Source organism: Hippocampus zosterae, chromosome 2 (assembly GCF_025434085.1).
Source record: "Hippocampus zosterae strain Florida chromosome 2, ASM2543408v3, whole genome shotgun sequence".
In the NCBI taxonomy this organism is placed as follows: domain Eukaryota; kingdom Metazoa; phylum Chordata; class Actinopteri; order Syngnathiformes; family Syngnathidae; genus Hippocampus; species Hippocampus zosterae.
In genome coordinates this window covers 40,133,033-40,152,097 of record NC_067452.1, presented here as the reverse complement: position 1 = coordinate 40,152,097, position 19,065 = coordinate 40,133,033, and the positions used below count along the sequence as shown (strand labels likewise).

General features: G+C 46.9%; 1 protein-coding gene and 2 long non-coding RNA genes across 3 annotated transcripts in view; 2 read left to right on the top strand and 1 right to left on the bottom strand.

The window, feature by feature from the left end:
• The window catches only part of LOC127596167 (uncharacterized), a 28,740-nt gene that overhangs the window by 1,411 nt on the left and 8,264 nt on the right, over positions 1–19,065 (top strand). The gene's annotated exons all lie outside the window — the stretch shown is intronic.
• elapor1 (endosome-lysosome associated apoptosis and autophagy regulator 1) lies at positions 25–18,942 on the bottom strand. The gene is made up of 22 exons (XM_052058338.1): positions 18,812–18,942; positions 14,074–14,194; positions 13,819–13,999; positions 13,546–13,693; positions 13,395–13,475; positions 13,169–13,274; positions 12,347–12,496; positions 11,382–11,470; positions 10,978–11,158; positions 10,662–10,790; positions 10,466–10,556; positions 9,496–9,601; positions 9,281–9,418; positions 8,709–8,984; positions 6,676–6,852; positions 6,453–6,597; positions 5,219–5,312; positions 4,932–5,033; positions 3,268–3,394; positions 1,921–2,099; positions 717–882; positions 25–637 (listed from the first exon to the last, which is right to left on the bottom strand). The coding sequence occupies exons 1-22, from the start codon at positions 18,881–18,883 to the stop codon at positions 548–550; spliced, it is 2,949 nt and encodes a 982-aa protein (XP_051914298.1). The 5' UTR covers positions 18,884–18,942; the 3' UTR covers positions 25–547.
• Positions 881–3,473, top strand: LOC127596165 (uncharacterized). Its single transcript, XR_007961410.1, has 3 exons — positions 881–1,874; positions 1,939–2,087; positions 3,325–3,473. It is a non-coding gene; the product is annotated as an uncharacterized LOC127596165 (long non-coding RNA).

Below are 19,065 nucleotides of genomic sequence, written 5' to 3'. Positions count from 1 at the left end.
CAGTACGCAACAAAATAGATACCATCATTTTCATGAGATTTTATTGGGAAAGTAGAAGGCACAAGAAGGTTTCAAATGAAAATATCCGGAGCAACATTTGCCCTCGAAGCTAAAACTGATCCATTTGACATATTGTCAAATCATACATCATTACATACACGTAGGTTGCCAAATACAAAACAGGTTAGCCAATTCGAAAGGACAAAAAGACAAAAAAAAGCAAATTTATACAACTCCCAATCCAACTATAATGGGAATTATATTATTATTGTACAAAATTCAGTGTTCTATCAATTGTATTTATTATTCCTTTCATATTGTTCCATTTCATACAGACGGGTAACCGTCCAGCGTCGCAGCCATCGAGACAAACGAGGCTTCATTCCAGGTGCTCACATTTTGAGGGCCACACATCGTTTGGAAGGCTTTTCAGTCTCGCATGAATTCGGATGCTTCCTGTAGCCCGAAGACGCAGCAGTACACGCCGCTTCCTCCACGGACAAAAAAAAAGCATTCACCCAAAAGTGCTTCCGTCAACCCTTTGCATTCACGCCTCATCGGAATCGCCCTCCTCGTTGTGCAGGAGGCGGCTCGATGACGACTTCAGGGGCACCGAATCGAATCCGTCAGATGTCCTCTAAATGAATCAGAAGAGAAGATTGAAGCAAGGCGTCACCCACATGTCGGGGGGGGGGGGGGGGGGGTGACTGACTGACCTCGCGCGAGTATGCTTTCATTTTGCTCAAGAAGGATTTGTGAGTGAGATGGATGAGGTCGTCCTCGGCGTCCTCCCCCTCCATGATGGCGCAGCTGTCAGGGGCGGGCAGCTCGCACTCTTTGCCCCCGGAGCTCATCATCAGCTTGGAGTACTTGTACTCCAACCTAGAGGGGGAAGAAGACGACGGAGTACAAATCACACCTTGACCACCGCTTGAGAAACTCCGGAGGAAGCTCAAATGTACAGAATGACATTGAAATGCACACGTCCAACTTTTTTTTCTCAAACGGCGTTTCATCCCGGAATGGACAGAATTATTCGACTTTGCTCGACAGGTGCTCGAGAGCGGCGCTCCCCCAACCTTTTTGTGGATCACAGTGGAGACGACTACAAGCCGTTTGCGGACCGGTGACGATATTTTCCCACGTCGCGTTTAAACGGCCATTTTTCAAGTACAAGTACAACTTTATTGACAGATGTGCTAACATACAACACAGATGAAATTTCCTCCCTCTTAGTCGACGAGAGGAGCCGCCGCGGGTGCCCGCGCCGCCATCAAGCCCCCGTTCCTGCCAATAAAGATGATTCTGGAGTCGTTGGATGGTGTTATTAACAGATCCTGCGTTGGGCGTTAGCATCATCGCCGATCAGAAGATGACGCGACCGGATGCCGCTTTTCCTCCGGTGGCTGCCGGTTAGCTTTTAGCGACGAAACGGCTCACGTCTGCGCGGGCGGGCTGTGGAAACTCTGCTGGCATTTTTTCCACTTGAACACCGTGGGGGGTGCTCCTTGTTCAAATGATTCAACGGGTTTCGCGTATCGCCTTGTTTTTGACGACATTGGCGTCCTTTTCCATGCCGCTTTGGGCTAACTTCTCTCGTCCAAATCGAAAGTCACGGCTGCCCCATTAAGCTGTGCATTTAGCGAGCTGGATGTTTGGCCAAGTAGTTCCTCTTACTTTCTGTGTACTGCTTCTTTCATTTATATACCGATTCTCTTGATTTAAAATTTCATTTGTACACATTTCCGCCACATCTGTTGGTTGGGGGACCCCTGCTATAGAAGACTAGCATTTGTCGGAATCAGGGTCAAATTCAGCCGCCAGGAGTTTCATTTCCTGTGCGGACCCCCGACAGGTGAAAACATGCTATTAAGGTACTCCACCAATACCATATATGAAAGTCAAAACAAATTGTCTCACTTGCGCGTCTTCTTCCAGAAGTAACAGATGAGGGTGACGAGCAGAGCGGCGGCCACCGTTCCCGTGGAAACGCCAAACTTGAGCCAAAAATCCAGACTCACGCAAGCGCCGACAGTCTGGGCTGGGAGAGCCTCTCCTCCGGCACACCGCAACGGCTGCTGCCAGACGTACGTCGTCCTCTAAAAGACCACGGCACCAAAAAAGAACGCGCAAAACATGCACCCCACACACTTATTTAGTTCACTATTTGTATCCGAAGCTCACATTAGCATTCCGTCCATCCATTTTGGGGTTGCGAAGGCTTGTTCCCATAAAATTTAGAGAGACGGGATTTCGATTTGACTGCTCGGCTAGCAAACATCACTTGACCAAACTCAGGGAAAAAAAAGGCAAGGCGTGATTGTCTGTCCCCCTAAACCAGGCATGTCCAAAGTCCGGCCTGGGGGCCAAATCCGGCCCGGGGTCGAATTTCATCCGGCCCTCGGCCCCTGTCATAAAATCAGTGCCGTCTGGCCCGCAGGTTGGGCGCAATGGAACACGTGTTGCATTGACTGAGGTCTCGTAGACTGGTGGGTGCTGTTTCATAGAGTACTGCTTCCCTCTAGTGGCTAAATGAGTAATAGCATTCACTAAATGAGTAATAGCATTTAGACACTAGAGGGCATCACTCACGAGTTAACAAGACATCACTCCGTGTTTATATTGACTGATATGTCATATTTCAAATTCCTGTTTCAAATGAACCAAAAGAAATTCTTAAGATTGTTGAAATTAAAATAAAAATGGAAATGTGAAACAGACTGGCTTACTAAAATTTGTTGAACAATATTGTTGTTCAATGTAAAGAATGTCAGCCAAGGTCAGCCCCCCCGACATTTTACCACATAAAATCTGGCCCCCTTGGCATAAAGTTTGGACACCCCTGCCCTAAACCCACGAGCGAGTGAGCACGAGGCCATTTTCCGTCGACAGCAAGTTTCAAAATGGCCGCCCCTTTGAGACGGATAAAAACGGGGGATCTTGCTGCTTCATTCATATTCCACGACTGCACTTTATTGCAGAGAAAACATTTCAGTTGACTTCCCGTTTAAATGACTTTTATTTTCCAAATTCTTGAAATGTGCCTCTACCCGTTTTGTTTCGGATTTGAAAGTTGGGCTTCATTCGCCTTTTGAGACTTACTTGCCCCCAAATGCAATTGATGGCGAAACGTCGGCGTGACGCGTTTGTAAAAAACATCCGGGCCATCGGTCGGACAACGAGGGGGGGCTTTTTCGATCTCCAATTTCACGGCCCAGAGTTTGTATTCCTGAGAAATGAACAAGCGGTTGCCGCCTTTGTCCTTACCTGTATTCCTTGTTCGCAAGCGCTGACAATCTTTCTGTAATTCTGTTTGGTGCACAGCGGACACGCGTGCCGACTCTGCCAGAGGAAGTGGAAAGAGCAGCCATCGCACGTGCCCTCCGAACAGTTACTGGCGAGGAGAAACCAAATGGGGAGATTTGTTGGGAGGTTGATGGGATTTGCTCAAACTAGGGCAGAGCTACATAGCCTTGAAATCAAAGCCCCCCCCCCCCCAATTTGCTTTGTGGAAAAGCAAATGACAAGAACATTACAGATTTCCAAACGGGTTGTGCTTTTGAGGTTTTTTTTTCTTTCAGGTATTTGCTTTATTTGCAGTTTTTTTTTTACCCCCCACCGTTGAGACATGATAACATCAACTGAGATAAGACCATCCTTCTTCAGAGGGGAAATTTCAGCGCGACGGCAGATTGTTAAAACAACAAAACACGAGTAGAATAAAAATCCACCTACAAACTGCAAGACAAAACGTCTTTTGAGCGATAAAGCACTGCGGCATATGAGATTTTTTTTCTTCTTTGAGCTGCAGATAAAAAAACGGCTGTATCGATTTTGAAATGCAGTAAAGAAAAACACACAAGCGAGAGGGCCCAAACCCTGTCGAGACTAACTGAAAATATTTAAACCGTAAACTATGATCCCAAAACACGAGACACTTAAATATCTGTTCCAAGTAATTTCCTAACACTTCACCTAAATGGCTTACAGATGATTTGATTTCATTATTTTATCGAGCCGAAGCGTCCACAGCCCAGGCTAAATGTCGGTGTAGAGTCCCAGTCGTCCCGGTCGTGCGCAAAGGTAAATTTCAAAGCAACTATTTATTGTTTATTTTTATTTTTATTTTTGGAAGACATTTCACCTTTAATCATGAAGGTTTCTTCACTTCTAAATTCCGGCTGTGGTTAACAATCGCGTCTTGTTGTTGTTGTTGTTGTTCATGGTTAGCATGTTGATCGGACCGCACACACCGGAACACAACCACCGCGGCAAAAATAGAGGGACTCCACAACTAGAATTAAGAACTGAAGAAGCTTTTTGGATTGAAGGTGAAATCTCTTCAATACAAGAGCAGTAGAGTTAGGCAACTAACTCGAGTCAACATTTGCGGAAGCCACGCTAATCCGTGTTGTATTTATATTGCACTTAATTGAACGGTGTTTGTTTTTTCTTCTTCTTATTTCTTCTTCCTACCCACAATCTGGCTGCTGTAGACTGTAAATTTCCTCAGTGTGGGACAAATAAAGGAATTTATTCAATTTAAATGGAGCTCTTTCCAGACGCGAACCGTTGACAACAATTAGCCGTGGCTTTGGCACCATCTAGCGGCATCTTAGGGCGTTACAGAACGCACACAAAACTCCGCCCCATTTGCAGGTAATAGGGAGCAAGCTCTACCGCAAACGCCGAGAGCAACATATCGATATATATAGAAATATTTAAAAGCACTGCTCATCAGCTGAGACAGGCATTGAATTATGCAAGTCACAAAAAAACCCACATTACTTTAAAAAGTGATTTTTCTCCTGCTGAGCAACAAAGCCAAATGAATGAACTGGATGAATCACCCAATTCTACATTTAAAAAAAAAGAAAAAACACCAAACGATTTGCTTGAACGAGCGAAAGTTTGAGCACTTGAAGTGATACCTGGGCAGCGTGATGCTGTCAACGGCGCTCACGGCCGGCTGGCATCTCAGCCTGATGGTGGCTGAGCGGCCTCCTTTACAAGCTTGTGTCGTCTCAGCGGACCTGAGAAAGACGACAAAGTCGCTTTGGATTATTATTTTTTTTTTTCATTTTCATCCTGAACAAACGTAGCAGCACAGTGGATCAGAGGCAAAGAACATGAATGATTTGATATATATGGCATATTTCAAGGGTCCTACCAAACATGACTTCAATGCGCAGTATTCAAGGGGGCGCCTCCAACTTACTTGTAATAGAAGATAACATCCGCTAGGCCAGACGTGGGGGGGAAGAGCCACGACGGAGAGGAGATGTTCGCCAGGGCCGCGTCCGTGCTGACGCCTTCAACAAAGAGCAAGCGTGAGAAGGAGAATTGGAAAATCAAATGGGGTGAATGAAAACACAGACACGAACGCCAGCTGTCGTAAGAAGAGTTGGAAACAATATGAAATTCATGACGAAATGAAAATCTATGAGTTATAGATGCCCCGCCCCCACACACACACACAACATGGCGGGAAAGCACAATGTGAAGCTCCTCAACTCACTTCAACCTGTTTTGTTTTTTGTTTTTTTGCACTACGATTACACAAAGCGGTGTTTCTAACTCATTCACTCCCAAAGACGTATTTAGACGTCTTTTCCGACGCCACACATTTAATCCTTTCATTCATTCATTCATCTTCCGTACCGCTTGATCCTCACTAGGGTCGCGGGGGGTGCTGGAGCCTATCCCAGCCGTCTTCGGGCAGCAGGCGGGGGACACCCTGAATCGGTTGCCAGCCAATCGCAGGGCACACACAGACGAACAACCATTCGCACTCACACCTAGGGACAATTTGGAGTGTTCAATCAGCCTGCCACGCATGTTTTTGGAATGTGGGAGGAAACCGGAGCACCCGGAGAAAACCCACGCAGGCCCGGGGAGAACATGCAAACTCCACACAGGGAGGCCGGAGCTGGAATCGAACCCGGTACCTCTGCACTGTGAAGCCGACGTGCTAACCACTGGACTACCGGGCCGCCTTACATTTAATCCCAGCTCCTCATTTTATATTGACTGTACTTGAAAAGACGTCTAAATACGTCTTTGGGAGTGAATGAGATCAAATCAGACAGGGCCTTTGTGTCATCCTCCGATGAATAAAAGAATCGTTTAGAAGAACAAAATCAGCAAAGTGGCAATGTGCAGAAGAACACTACTTTTTTTTTTTAGGTTTCATATTTAGAATTGCATTTGTAGAGGTCACGACAATCGTTCATGTTTGTTTTTGTTTTTTTGCTGCGTTGTTCGGTTGAGTGTATCAATGCGAGTCCAAAATGTCATGAAAAGTCTAAAATGAACGTGGCAATCGGTACTTAGTTCAAGCTTTCAAGCGGCGACATACTGCATACACTGCATTTTTGGAAAGTGAGGTGAAAACGGTGAACCCCCCCCCCCCCCCCACTTCCGACTTCACTCAAAAGCACGCGAGCGCATACCAACGAGAGTGTCGCCAATCACGATGGGCTGCGACGCCACCACGTTCTCATTCCTGATGTCCGAGGGAACCACCAGGGACTGGCACACCTGAGCTCGGACCGCTTGGCCGCGCTCCGTCACGTTGTCCACGCAGGTCGCCGGACCCTGCGAAGCCCAGAAGAAGACGGCGGCTGCGTTGAAGCGGGACGGATACCGAGGAAGCGCACGTTTGCGGCGCCTCACCTCTTTGCCGCACAGAGCCACGCTAAAGTGATGGTAGTAGCGCAGGCCTTTGCTGGTGAAGCGCGGCCCGCTTTGGAAGGAGGTGACGTTCGACAGAGGGGAGAAGTCGTAGTGCAGGAAGGCGCCGGAAGTCGTCTGCACTTTGGCCGTGCAATCGCTCAGGCAGGCCGTGTACGCCTGGGGAAGAACGCAAGACACCCGCATCCATTTTCTAATGTGCATTTGGGTCGGAAGCGAGCTGGAGTCTGAGCCAGCTCATTTAGGCGGAAAGACACGATATGCCCTGGATTGGTCGCCAGTCAATGTCAGGGCAGAGATAATTGACATCCGTCCTGTGCGGAATGCTTGCTTGTCAACCTGTGCCCCAACACCGACTGGCGACCAATCTGTTGCTTGTTTATCGGTGCCCTGACGTAGAGTGGCGACCAGTCTACCGTTTACGTACGTACACGATGGCGAAAAAAAGTCATTAGTTTCTCTCTTTGCCAATTGTATCCAATTGTGGCCAATTGTGCATTTGGGTCGCAAGCGAGCTGGAGTGTGACCCAGCTAATTTTACGTAAAAGACACGATACGCCCTGGATTGGTCGCCAGTCAATGTCAGGGCAGAGATAATCGACATCCGTCCCGTGCGGACGTGGGAGTGCGCAATGCTTGCTTGCCAACCTGTGCCCCAACACCGACTGGCGACCAATCTGTTGCTTGTTTATCGGTGCCCTGACCTAGAGTGGCGACCAGTCTACCGTTTACGTACGTACACGATGGCGAAAAAAAGTCATTAGTTTCTCTCTTTGCCAATTGTATCCAATTGTGGCCAATTGTGCATTTGGGTCGCAAGCGAGCTGGAGTGTGACCCAGCTAATTTTACGTAAAAGACACGATACGCCCTGGACTGGTCGCCAGTCAATGTCAGGGCAGAGATAATCGACATCCGTCCTCTGCGGACGTGGGAGTGCGGAATGCTTGCTTGTCAACCTGTGCCCCAAAACCGACTGGCGACCATTCCGTTGCTTGTTTATCGGTGCCCCGACATCGAGTGGCGACCAGTCTACCGTTTACGTACGTACGCGATGGCGAAAAAAAAGTAATTAGTTTCTCTCTTTGCCAATTGTATCCAATTGTGGCCAATTGTGTATTTGGGTCGGAAGCGAGCTGGAGTCTGACCTAGCTAATTTTAGCGAAAAGACACAATACGCCCTGGATTGGTCGCCAGTCAATGTCAGGGCAGAGATAATCGACATCCGTCCTGTGCGGACGTGGGAGTGCGGAATGCTTGCTTGTCAACCTGTGCCCCAACACCGACAGGCGACCAATCCGTTGCTTGTTTATCGGTGCCCCGACATCGAGTGGCGACCAGTCTACCGTTTACATACGTACACAATGGCGAAAATAAGTCATTTGTTTTTCTCTTTGCCAATCGTGTCCATCTATGAGCGTTTAGGATTTATTTGACCTGGATTCAGTCGGCTGTTGCTATTCGACAGTACAGAAGAAGGAAAGTCCAAATCGTTGTTTGCAAATGATACGATAAAAAAAAAAAATACTTGGTGAGCTTTTTTTTTTATCTTGCACTTGACAAATGCTCCCCCTCTGAATTAAAACTGATTCTAAAACTCATAAAAAGTCCATTAAAACCAAGAATTTCCACAAAAATAAAATCTACCTGTACTAAAAAACAACCCCCCCCTCCCAAAAAAAATTAACATGAAGTGAATTTGAAAAAAATCAAAAGTAACTCGAATGAAAAAGCCCAAACCCTGCCGGCGACCAGCCCATCGTTTCGGTCCTGTCCAGATCGCCGAAAAGTCTGTCGTTTGTCTCTCTGTGCGCTGCGATTGGCCAGTGGCGAATCGAGCGCGTCCCGCCACCCTGTTCCAGCTCAATTGAGTTTTCTATTCTCCTCACCGCGACAGAAACGGCCCGGATGGATGTTGCGTGGTTGCAATTCCTTGTCCCGTACACTTCATCAAGTTTTGAAAATAAGTCGCAACACTTGGCGGAAGCGCCGTCATGTTCGCAACCAAAACCCCAACCTGGTTGTTCTTGGTGTTCACACCGCACGCTCGGCAGACCGGCTCGCCGCTGGGCCACTCGGCGGCGACGATGGAGTTTGGCGGGCAGCGCCGGCACGTTCCCTCGGCTCCCTTCTCGCTGACCAAGAGGCGGCCCGGCGGGCAGGGCACGCAGGCCGAGTTGTCGCCGGGGCCAGATGTGACGGCGCACTGTCGACATTTGGAGGCCACGCCCCCCAGAACATTGCTGATGTGAATGGAGAAGATCTTCGCCGCATCGGTGCTGTACCGCTTCTCCTGAGGGGGGGTGGGGGGTTGGGGGGCCACAGTTCCATTCAATTCAATTCACAAGTTCTAGGACAATTTTTTTGGGGGGGGGCAGGGATTTCTGTTGTAACAAGCACAAACCCAAGTTACCGAAACGCAGCTGACTTGACATCCAAACCAGTGCGAAAATGCATCAGGCTACTTCCTTTTCTGTCACTTAGCAACCAGCCTCACATATTCCTCCATCACCCCCCCCCCACTGCATTTGACTCCATTTCTGAATCCCTGCCTTATGAGGTCAAGAACGTGATTCATCAAATCCTGACCGCTGTGGAGTTGTCTGTTCGCTGGAACGTCCAGGTGAAGCTGACGGTGGCATTGCTCTGAATGAGGTACGAGTAGGACTGCTTCCCGTGGGTGCCCTTCCACTGCTCCACCGCCTTGTTGTTCCAACGATTGAAACCCTGTCAAGAAAGCCAAAAGTCCTTGCGTAAAACGGCCATCGTTTTTTTTGTGTTTTTTTTTGTTTGTGACATCGTACCGCCATGAATAAGAAGACGCAGTCTGCCGAACACGAGGTCTCAAAGACGAAGCTGATGCGAGACAGTTCACTCGACTTGCCGTCTTTGGCCAAAGACTTTGGCACCCTGCAAAGATCAGAATCACATTTAGTGGGCAAGACTTTCCCCACATACCGCTTTTTCCAGACTATAAGTCGCAGTTTTTTTTCTCCATAGTTTGGCCAGAGGTGCGACTTATACTCTGGATTTATTATTATTAAATTATTAACACATGGTGCGTGTCCCCCCCCCCGCCCCAGCCCACCCAGTATTTTCCTTTCTGAATTCTGACTGTAATTTTCCCCATTGTCATTTCACATGTTATTTTCACATTAAACCACAAGAGGGCGCTCTCGGCATGTGTTGATAAAATCGACGACGAGTCTGACGTAAGCGACGTAGAAGAGGAAGAGGCGCCCATCTACTTCCCGGGTTGGGGGAGTTGTTTAAAAGGGACACCGAGAATGAAGATTTCATCGGATTTAGTGATTTGGAGTGAAACTGATAGTTTGGTCAACTTGTTAACATGTTCTTTATGCTCGAGTTATCTGAATAACTCTTAATATGTTACGTCGCTACTGACATGACCAGGCATGTCAGTCATGTAAACGTTAGTATACGGTAACACCTATTCAGCCTGTTGTTCTCTATTTTATTTATATTTTAAATCGCCTTTCGAGATGATGTATGTTTTTGGTGTTGGACTTTATCAAATAAATCTCCTACAAAAATATAACATATCCTTTATTCGTCCCACTCAGTTTCTGAATCCCCGCCTTATGAACACCATATGTACTGTATATATACAGTAGATATGTTTTTTTTCTTCTTAATTATGCATTTTTTTTGGCTGGTGCAACTTATAATTGCGAGTGACGTATAATCCGAAAAATATGGTACAAGCCGTCCAGAGGAACATGAACAAAACGATGCCACCCAGCGGAAGTTCACCTGTATCCCGGGACGGTGAGTGTGAGCATGAGGTAGTCAGAGTCTCGGTCGCTGGGAGTCGTGTACACATACTCTCCGGCCACCTCCCACGCTGTCATGATGGCAAAGAACGACGACAACCAAAATCGGAGATATCACCTATAGCCCTAGTCTCTTAACCCCCGCCTCCCCTATATGATTTGTTACGTTCACTCACCAGTGCGGTGCACAGAGTCATCCAAATCTGTCCGTAGGACAGAACTCTCCATGTTGCTTGGCAGCGTGTTCCACCATTTGTACTCCAACCCAACCACCGCTTCTGTCCCGACGGGGCACTTTTCACAGACTGTCAATCAAATGCTAAAATCAGATTTTGGAACTAGCCATCGATGGATCGAGCTCTCTTTATCGATTCAACTAGCTAGCTAGCGCCGCCAGTTCATCTGTCCTTCTGTCTTGCTAGTCAGCTTGCAAGCTAGCTCTGCGTATCTCATTCATTCATTCATCTCATGAGGAAGGAAAGGGGTGTCCACCTGTTCCATTTGAGTAGAAATTGTCAGCGCAAGCTTGGCAGGTGGCCGAGGTGTTGCTCACAAAAAAACCCGGGTTGCACGGTGGACACGTTTGCTTCTCTCCTGATGCGGGCAGCTTCACAGAGCCCTTGGCGGTCTCGCTGCAGATTTTTGGCTCGATCCATTTGTACATCAGCTGCGTCTGAGGGCACACGGCATACATGCAAACGACTCATCAAATAGTTCAGCCGAAGGAAAACGAATGTGCAACGATGCTTCTTGGCATAACTTGTGGCATTTGGTCACGTTAGGTGGATCGAGCCGGAGTCTATCCCGACCGGTTGGAGATTGGTGGACTCTTCCAATCCAGAACCTCGGATCTTTCTCCGTAAGTGGGCCGTCAAGTTTGTAAATGACGAGTGTACCTTTCCGTGAGCGTCACAGGGCGTGTGCGTGTAGAAGTAGTCCGTGCTTGTGCACGGCGGTCTCGCTTTGCAGCTTCCCGATGAAGCCTCTGCAAAAACGCCACATGCGACATTCACACAAACAAACGAGGGGAACAACAATTAATCGGCAAATTAATCGATCATTAGTTTGATAACCGATTAATCGTTTCGAGTGCTTCTTTAGCTAGAAATTGGCAGGTTCGGCCTGTCATCAATACATCTTTTCAGATTTCTGTCGTCTCAAGGGGGGGCACGGTGGTTGACTGGTCAGCATGTCGGCCACACATTGCGGGAGTGCGGGGTTCGATTCCGGTGCGGGTACTCTGGTTTCCTCCCACATTTCAAAAACATGCAAGGCAGGTTGATTGAAGACTCCAAATTGTCCCCACGTGTGAACGTGGATGGCTGTTTGTCTACGTGTGCCCTGCGAGGGGCTGACAACCGGTTCAGGGTTCACCCCCGCAACCCTCGTTGAGATGAATGGATTAGAAAATGGATGTATTTCGGTGGTCCTCCATGAAAGGAGACAGATTATCTTTTTGTTCGATCAAAATAAAACTGCTTGTACTTGGAAAACAATGATCAACATTTTTTGCCGTTTTTCTGACAAGTTACAGACCAGTAATTGAATCTCCTGAATTAAAGTCCTGTTTTTTTGTTTTTTTGGACCAGACTCATTGATTAATCAACACAATAATTGACAGCTGAATCGATTATTTGAATAATCATCAGCTCAGACCCGAAACGAGCCACTGCGGCGCCCTACGCGAGATTTTCTATGGCGTATAAAACAGGATGCAACCGTTTCGGTTCAAGGGTTCCAAAAGTAAACGATTGCCATGCCATCGGGGGGCCCACGTGGTCCTTAGGAAAAAAATCCCCCTAGTAAGGGGTCACTTTGAGAACCCCTGCTATGAAATGCAAGCCGAGTGTTTGGAGCGTACTTGCATATTCATCAGGCCCGCACGGATGACAGGCGGTGGCCCCCTTGTTGGAGTAGGTATTGGGGGGGCAGGGGGCGCAGCGGGCGGATCCCGGCTTCGCGCTGTGGGTGCCCGGCTTGCAGTGGAAGCACTCCGATGTGTAGGCCACCCCTGGAAAGAAAGGGGCAAGCTTTGACGTCGTGGAGATTTGACGCCAAACACAAGCCGTCGCCCATTGATAGATCGGCAGGCGTGTCGCGATCCATTTTTGGAACACTTATCCGTTTACAGTGAGCCCTCGTTTAAAATAACAATAACGACACTTCCAGTCCGCTTCGTGAGGTTTACGATGACTGGACAATTGAATCCGGTCGTGCGGAATGAAACAAAAGACCAAACCTAAATTTGACAAGCTGTACAGAGACTGTTGACTTTGGTCTCCAGTCCCTCAGCCAGTGATTGGAAAAACGAAGCTTCATGAAGCACTTTTTGACTCCTCTGGATGATGCTCTTGGTTTAGCGCAATGGAAATGTGTTCAAATTCCACTGCATCTTTCAACCAAGTGTGCCATCAAGAGGAGTGCTTCACGAAGCTTCGCTTGTCCATCTCTACCCTTTAGCCAAACAAAAATTCAGAACACAGTGGATTGTTAAAAAATAAAAATCTGTGAAAATGAGCAAAGCCCTGAAAGGTGAATCGCGTTCTGGCGAGGGTTCACTGTCCTACACAGAAATGCATCTTTGCGCTTTTTATCTATGCTAGCAATGTGAACTACGAAATACTCTTCCAGCATTTATCGCAAAAGTTGCTGCCGAAATCATCATCCGATTTGAGCGACGTACCGGAGACGGCGATGTTTCGCAACAGCACGGCTTTGTCCGCCCGGCCCCGAAGGGTGTAGGCGGTGGTTCTCCAGAACAAAACGTTGTTGCCTTTGTTCAGCCGGACCTGTGGCAAGCGAAAGCGAAATCTCACACCGTGACGCCGCCAACCGCCGAGATTGATACGGTGCCTTTCTAGGATAAGACGGCGATCGACCGACGGATACGCTTTGCATAGAGTCCAGACCTCGTGCTGGCTCCAGTCACTCTCGGAGATCTTCATCCAGCGGCCGGTGGAGTCCGTGGACTGACATTGGTCATTTTGGACCTGACGGGGACAGAAACCCGACTCGTGAGCCCATTTCATCATGAGACCGAGCGCACGCTAGTCCACTTACAAAGAACTCAAAGTAGATGCTGCTGTCGGAATAGGAATAGTCGAAGGACACGCGTCCCGGTTTCTTCAGGTTCACCGAATACGACAGCGTGGCCGTGCACTCGTCCGTGTTTGAGGCCACGTAATCGCCCATCGGTGTCCAAGTGGAGCTGGAGAAAGGAGCAGATCAAAGATGGCGTATCCAGGCGAGACAGCATTTGCTGTTGCGGAAACGTTGACGTTTGAAAACCACATAATCATAATAAAAACGGTATTTGGACCTCGGCGTACTCACTTGGAGCAGTTGGTGTGGACACCCCAGCCATCGGTGTTGACCCCTTGCGTGACGAAGCCGGCGGGCAGGCGGTCCCACTCGTCGAAGGCAACGCCGGAGCCCAGCGAGTGGGTGCCGGCCGCGCATTTCCGGCACAGCTGAGTCCTCATGTCCAGGAACTCGCCCTCATTGCAGGAGAAAGCTGCCAAAGGAAACCAAAATGAACATCCGCGACAAATTTGTTCAGCGGATGGAACATCAGAGCCGGACACTCACTGCACTGAGTGCCTTTGACTGGATCTGGGAGGCCGGTGCAGGTTTGGGGCTTGTTGGGAAGGGCCACCCTCCAGCGAGAGCCCAGCACGTCGCACTCGGTGTACTCAAAGTGGTAATCTGACTGCCGGAGGGGGGGGATGGGAAAATCATGTCTCATGCCGAGTCAAAAGCTAAAGAATCAAAACGGAAAAAAACGCAGCCCTTCTGAGGTTGGTCCTCGAAACATCTCAGAAGTGTCTGGTTGGCAGACCTGAGGCACCGAGCAGGTGTGGGGGTGCTCAGAGACGTCAGGTGGGACCAGGGACCAATTTCAAGATTGGAAAAGAAATGAAAGGAGCTTCAAAAGAACTCGAAAAAGGGGGGGCGGTATTTTGGACCAACTGGAGATGCTTCATGGAGGATTGGCTGACTCCAAAGTCAAATGCATGACAGGAAGGACGCTTTCAAAGTGCTCACTGGAGAAAGGAGAGGCTCGACTTTAGCCAGTCGCCCAAGATGAAAGACAACGGGTCCAATTTAAAAGAAGTCTCCACTTTAAGACCCAAGTCTGTGAGGTTTGTCTTAAGAAAAGGAGCCAGGGGCCACCAAAGTCCCCAGGCTGGGATGTAAGAAGACCACTAGGACCAAACGGCATCGCTTCTGTCTTCTTTTCATTGACGTCAAAGAAATTCTGTGCCATCCAAGTCTTGATTTCCTCCAGACTGGATAAAAGTGAGGCGATGAGTTTCAGGATTTTGGGCGTGAGCCTGAGCTGTGAATTTTTGTGGCTTTCATTGTGTTGTGTTGTTTCATTACGCTTACACTGACAACATGGCAATGAACGCAGAGAAGGCACTTTATGAATCCAATTCCAATGAGCTTGCCACATTCTCTTGACCGCAAGTAAAAACGGAACACAACGATGACCAAATCACGGTCAACCGATTATTTCGTGGGTCTATTTTCTCACGCAGTTGTTCAAAAAGAGTCCATAAATGAATGAATGCAATTGCGGGAAGCTTTTTTTTGGAGCCGATCACGGCGGCCGCCTGTTCCCAGTCGGCCTGCTCGCACGTGGGATGTTCCCAACGGGTGTTTGATGAGCATTCCTCCATCTTTTTTGCCACCTAAAATTAATTCCAAGTGGATGATTATTTGCCGACGACAATAATGTTGATCAGCAGTAAGATGAAATATGTTGTCTTTGTGGTCAATTCTATTCAAATCAAGGTTGGACATGATTTTGCAAATCTCTGTGTTATAATTATTTTTAATTACGTAACACAACGCCCCAACTTCATTAGAAGGGGCTTTGTGGAAAAGGACTCCCCTTTTGACAACTTTGCCACCTCCTCAAGCAACTAGATTTCATAAAACGCGCCTTTAACCCTTGTGTGCTCCAAATTAAAAAGGCCTTAAGTTACGCATTTTACAATTTTTGTAATGATGTATTTTGTGTTATAAAAACATTCTTTTTTCAAACACTCAAAATGGTCAGAGGCATCTGTGCTATCCATACATATATAGTTTTTTATTAGTTCTTTGGGATTTTTTATTCTTTATTTTTTGCAAAAGGGAAAAAAAATTGTGTCTGGAGGTCCCAACCAAGCCCTACTAAAAATCCCTACCGGACGTGTTCATGTCAAATGCATTGGTTTGAAGCCTCCTGCAAAAAGGCAAACTCATTTGCGATCCTCTGACGCCACCTAAAGTTGCAAAATTGGAATGACCTCAACCCAACAATGTGGCATGCTTACGTCTGTCCAAGCGAAAACAAAGCGATTGACGTAAAAATCGCGTGAAATGCATGTATACACATTAGGTTTACGATGCATTCAAAAATATGAATTATAATGGGTCTCTATGGTGCAAAATATGTAAATTGTGAAGATTAAGGTATCAAAACGTTTTTTTTATTATTGCTGCAATGCCTGAGAATTATCAGCCGGTGACGTCATGAAATTGAGGCCATTTTAGAACCCCTCCATAAGTTTCAGCTCTCGCGTGTTTTTCTGAATGCCTTTGCCTTTGATTCAAAGACATCATTTTACCGGTACATTTATCGCAAGCGGTGAAATACGAGGGTTAATGCTCCCAAACCTGGACAACGTGAGCATAATCCTTTTTTACAGTCCAAGTCAAGAGGTAAGAAACAGGTTTCGACTTTGGAAATGAGGACGGCCTCCTTTCCAAATAAGAGACGAGGCTAATATTTGCGAAGGAGCTCGTTCCGAATGTTGTTTTAATCTTCCTCGTCGAGGGCGGCGTGCAAACTAACGCCTTTCCTTCAGCGCTCCAACCCCTCTTGTCAACATCGGCGGGGGCCGGCCGATCTCGCTCTTTTATTTGTCCGTGGGGCCTTAATAGTCACCTTACGAGGTGACTGGAAAAAAACAAAAACAAAACAACAACACAGCACCTGCATGAACGTCATTTGGAGCAGGAGCAGACCGTTATCTGACTGGCGGGATCCTGAGAGCCGAAGCTCATGAGGCCGACTAAGCCTGGCGGGATTAATGGTTAACGAAACGCAGCCTCAAGAGCGAGGTGGTGGGCCGGACCTTGGCTTTTCCATGAGCCAGCGCATCTGAGGCTGCGGGGGCAGGAGAGGAGCCTCGCGCCTCGGCTCTCATGTTAAAATGCATCCGATGGGATGCGTGCCAGGTGCTTTAAAAGGTCACTTGAACAAAAAGCAGGGAGCTACAGCAGAAGCACAACAGGGGCGGGGGGGGGCGCAATGGGGGTGGGGGCGAAGGAGATTTTGAACAGCATCATAAAAAGAAGGTTCAAAAGCGTGCTGTTATGATCATATTCAGTGTCATTAGAATAAAAATAAAAAAATGTTAATTGGTGCGGTAATGAAGCCAAAAAGCTTTCGGCAAAACATTTGAACTTGATTGACAGAAAAGAGAACGAAGCAATTTCATGCAAATTCAAGTTAATGGCAGTTAGCACACACCCGTTGCTTCTGATTAACCTCATATCATGTGGAGATGTTCTAGTAGGCTTTCCTGACATTTTTACTTTCTAGAAGTTTTTTTTTTTTAACTTTCAAAACTATGTTGTCTTTTACTCTCTGTTGTCTTTAACCCTGACTGCACCGTGACAAGAAAAAAAAAAAAACAGCCCAATAGTATGATGCTGCGACCGAAACGCTTCACTGCAGGGATGATGTTCTTTTAGTGTTGCGTTGAAGTCAAACATAGCTTTCCTAATTACGGAATGACAAATGCAACCTTTGTTTCATTAGAGCATTAACAAGGTCTCCCAAAACACATGTTGGAAAATCTGCATGTGTGCGTTCATACCGGAGGAAATTCTCCGGTTGGTCAGACAGCGGTTAGCGGGGGCCACCCTGAACTGCTTGTCAGCCAATCATAGAGCAAGGTTAAGAAAATCTTTTCACCAAATTATAGCATCACTGGCGTTGTCGCATGATTCACCTTGGACGACATTTTACAAAGAATGAAAAAAAAATTTCTCAACCGATTGCACTGAATGCAGGTCAGTCATGCCACTTCTCATATACAGTACGTCAATTTTTAGGGGAATTGGTCTTTTCCACTCAATGTGGACACCTCGGCGGTTTTAGTTCTAACTTCAACTTTGCATCTTTGATTTAATTGAATTCACTATAGGCCTGGCCTACGAACGTGTTTTCAAATTCCAAACCCAACATGGCCTTTGTGTAAATACAATATGTTAAAACATGAATAGGCCACTTTTGATCATTTAGCAGTTTATCATCGGTTGTGATGTCGGTCAAACTCAGGTTTTTTTAAAGTAAAAAAAAAACTATTTAATGATATTGCTCTTTTTCTTCATCCTGTATTTTTAATTGACACAAGAGTGCCAGGGTGAGGATGTATATAATCCCGATACAAACCAAAAGTTGTAAAAATATCACGGTTAAGGGTAAAGTATGAGCCTTAATGGAGACTTCTTACTTTTTCTTTTCTGATTGATATAAAAATGATTTAGTAGATATAAACACATAACGAGGTAGGACTAGATAAGTTTTTTACTTCATCCTACTCCCTTGAACATAATTGTGTTGAATGAAGACTGATTTCTTTCTTTTTACTTTTTTATCTACCTTATTTTCTGTCAAATTATTACTGTATATGTTTTATGTTCAATAAACAAACAAATAATTGACAGAAAAGGCTAAAATTCGGGTAGAAGGCTCCAATACATGTATCTTATTTTTGCAACTAACTCATTCTCATATCAACTCTCACATACTCCCTCGTTTCACCACAATTAAGTCTGTAATTTTCTATTAGAATTTACTTGAATCGTCATCCTCCTATCATGTATACGTCTTTTATCTCTCCAACATTGATGCAAGTGTATAGCTAATGACGTGTACCCCCCCCCCCCCAACAACAAAAAAAGACGTTGCACAAGCACCCTCCTTGGCGATAAGCGAGTCGGTTGTGGAAGCATATGTTCACTTCCCACGCGCACTAACAGACGCGCAGCTAGCTATCTTTCCACCGGCCACTGCCATAGGAAAAAAATCAAGAAACCGCATCGAAATGGAAAGTTTGCATAGAAAATGGATCATTTGGCTCTATAAAATGTTACGCTCAGACGTTTTTTTACGAGTTCACGCACGACTTGACAACGAACCAACCAGCCAACCAACACGATGAGACGTTTAGGTACACCCGGACAACACAATGTCTAATGGAAAAAAACAAATAAAAAAACACAACTAAAAATCGAAGTCGCCCCAACACGAGCCAACTCTTACCTCTTTGCACATGGGCAAATCCGCGGAGGCGTGCGCAAAAAGCAAGCAGAACAGAAGGCGTTGGAGGTGCATGGCCGCCTGCTGTCAGGGTCCGAGTGATGGAGGCGCAGGTGGAGGACGACGACGACGACGAAGGCGGCGGCGGCGGCCACCTCCCCCGCCCCCCATCCTCAGGTGCGGCCCTGTTCACGACAAACACTGTTGATGAGTCAGCGTTCACTGCAAAAGTGGCGAAAGGACTCAAAACTCTGAAT

Bases quoted from the DNA above. Each gene is read 5' to 3' on its own strand.
- elapor1 (XM_052058338.1), bottom strand. From the start codon at position 18,883: ATGCACCTCCAACGCCTTCTGTTCTGCTTGCTTTTTGCGCACGCCTCC. The intron at 11,159-11,381 runs GTACACTCGTCA...GTGTGCCCTCAG, and splicing joins CCTGTGACGCTCACGGAAAG to ACGCAGCTGATGTACAAATG. The intron at 10,791-10,977 runs GTGGACACCCCT...TTTGATTGACAG, and splicing joins TTTCTACTCAAATGGAACAG to TCTGTGAAAAGTGCCCCGTC.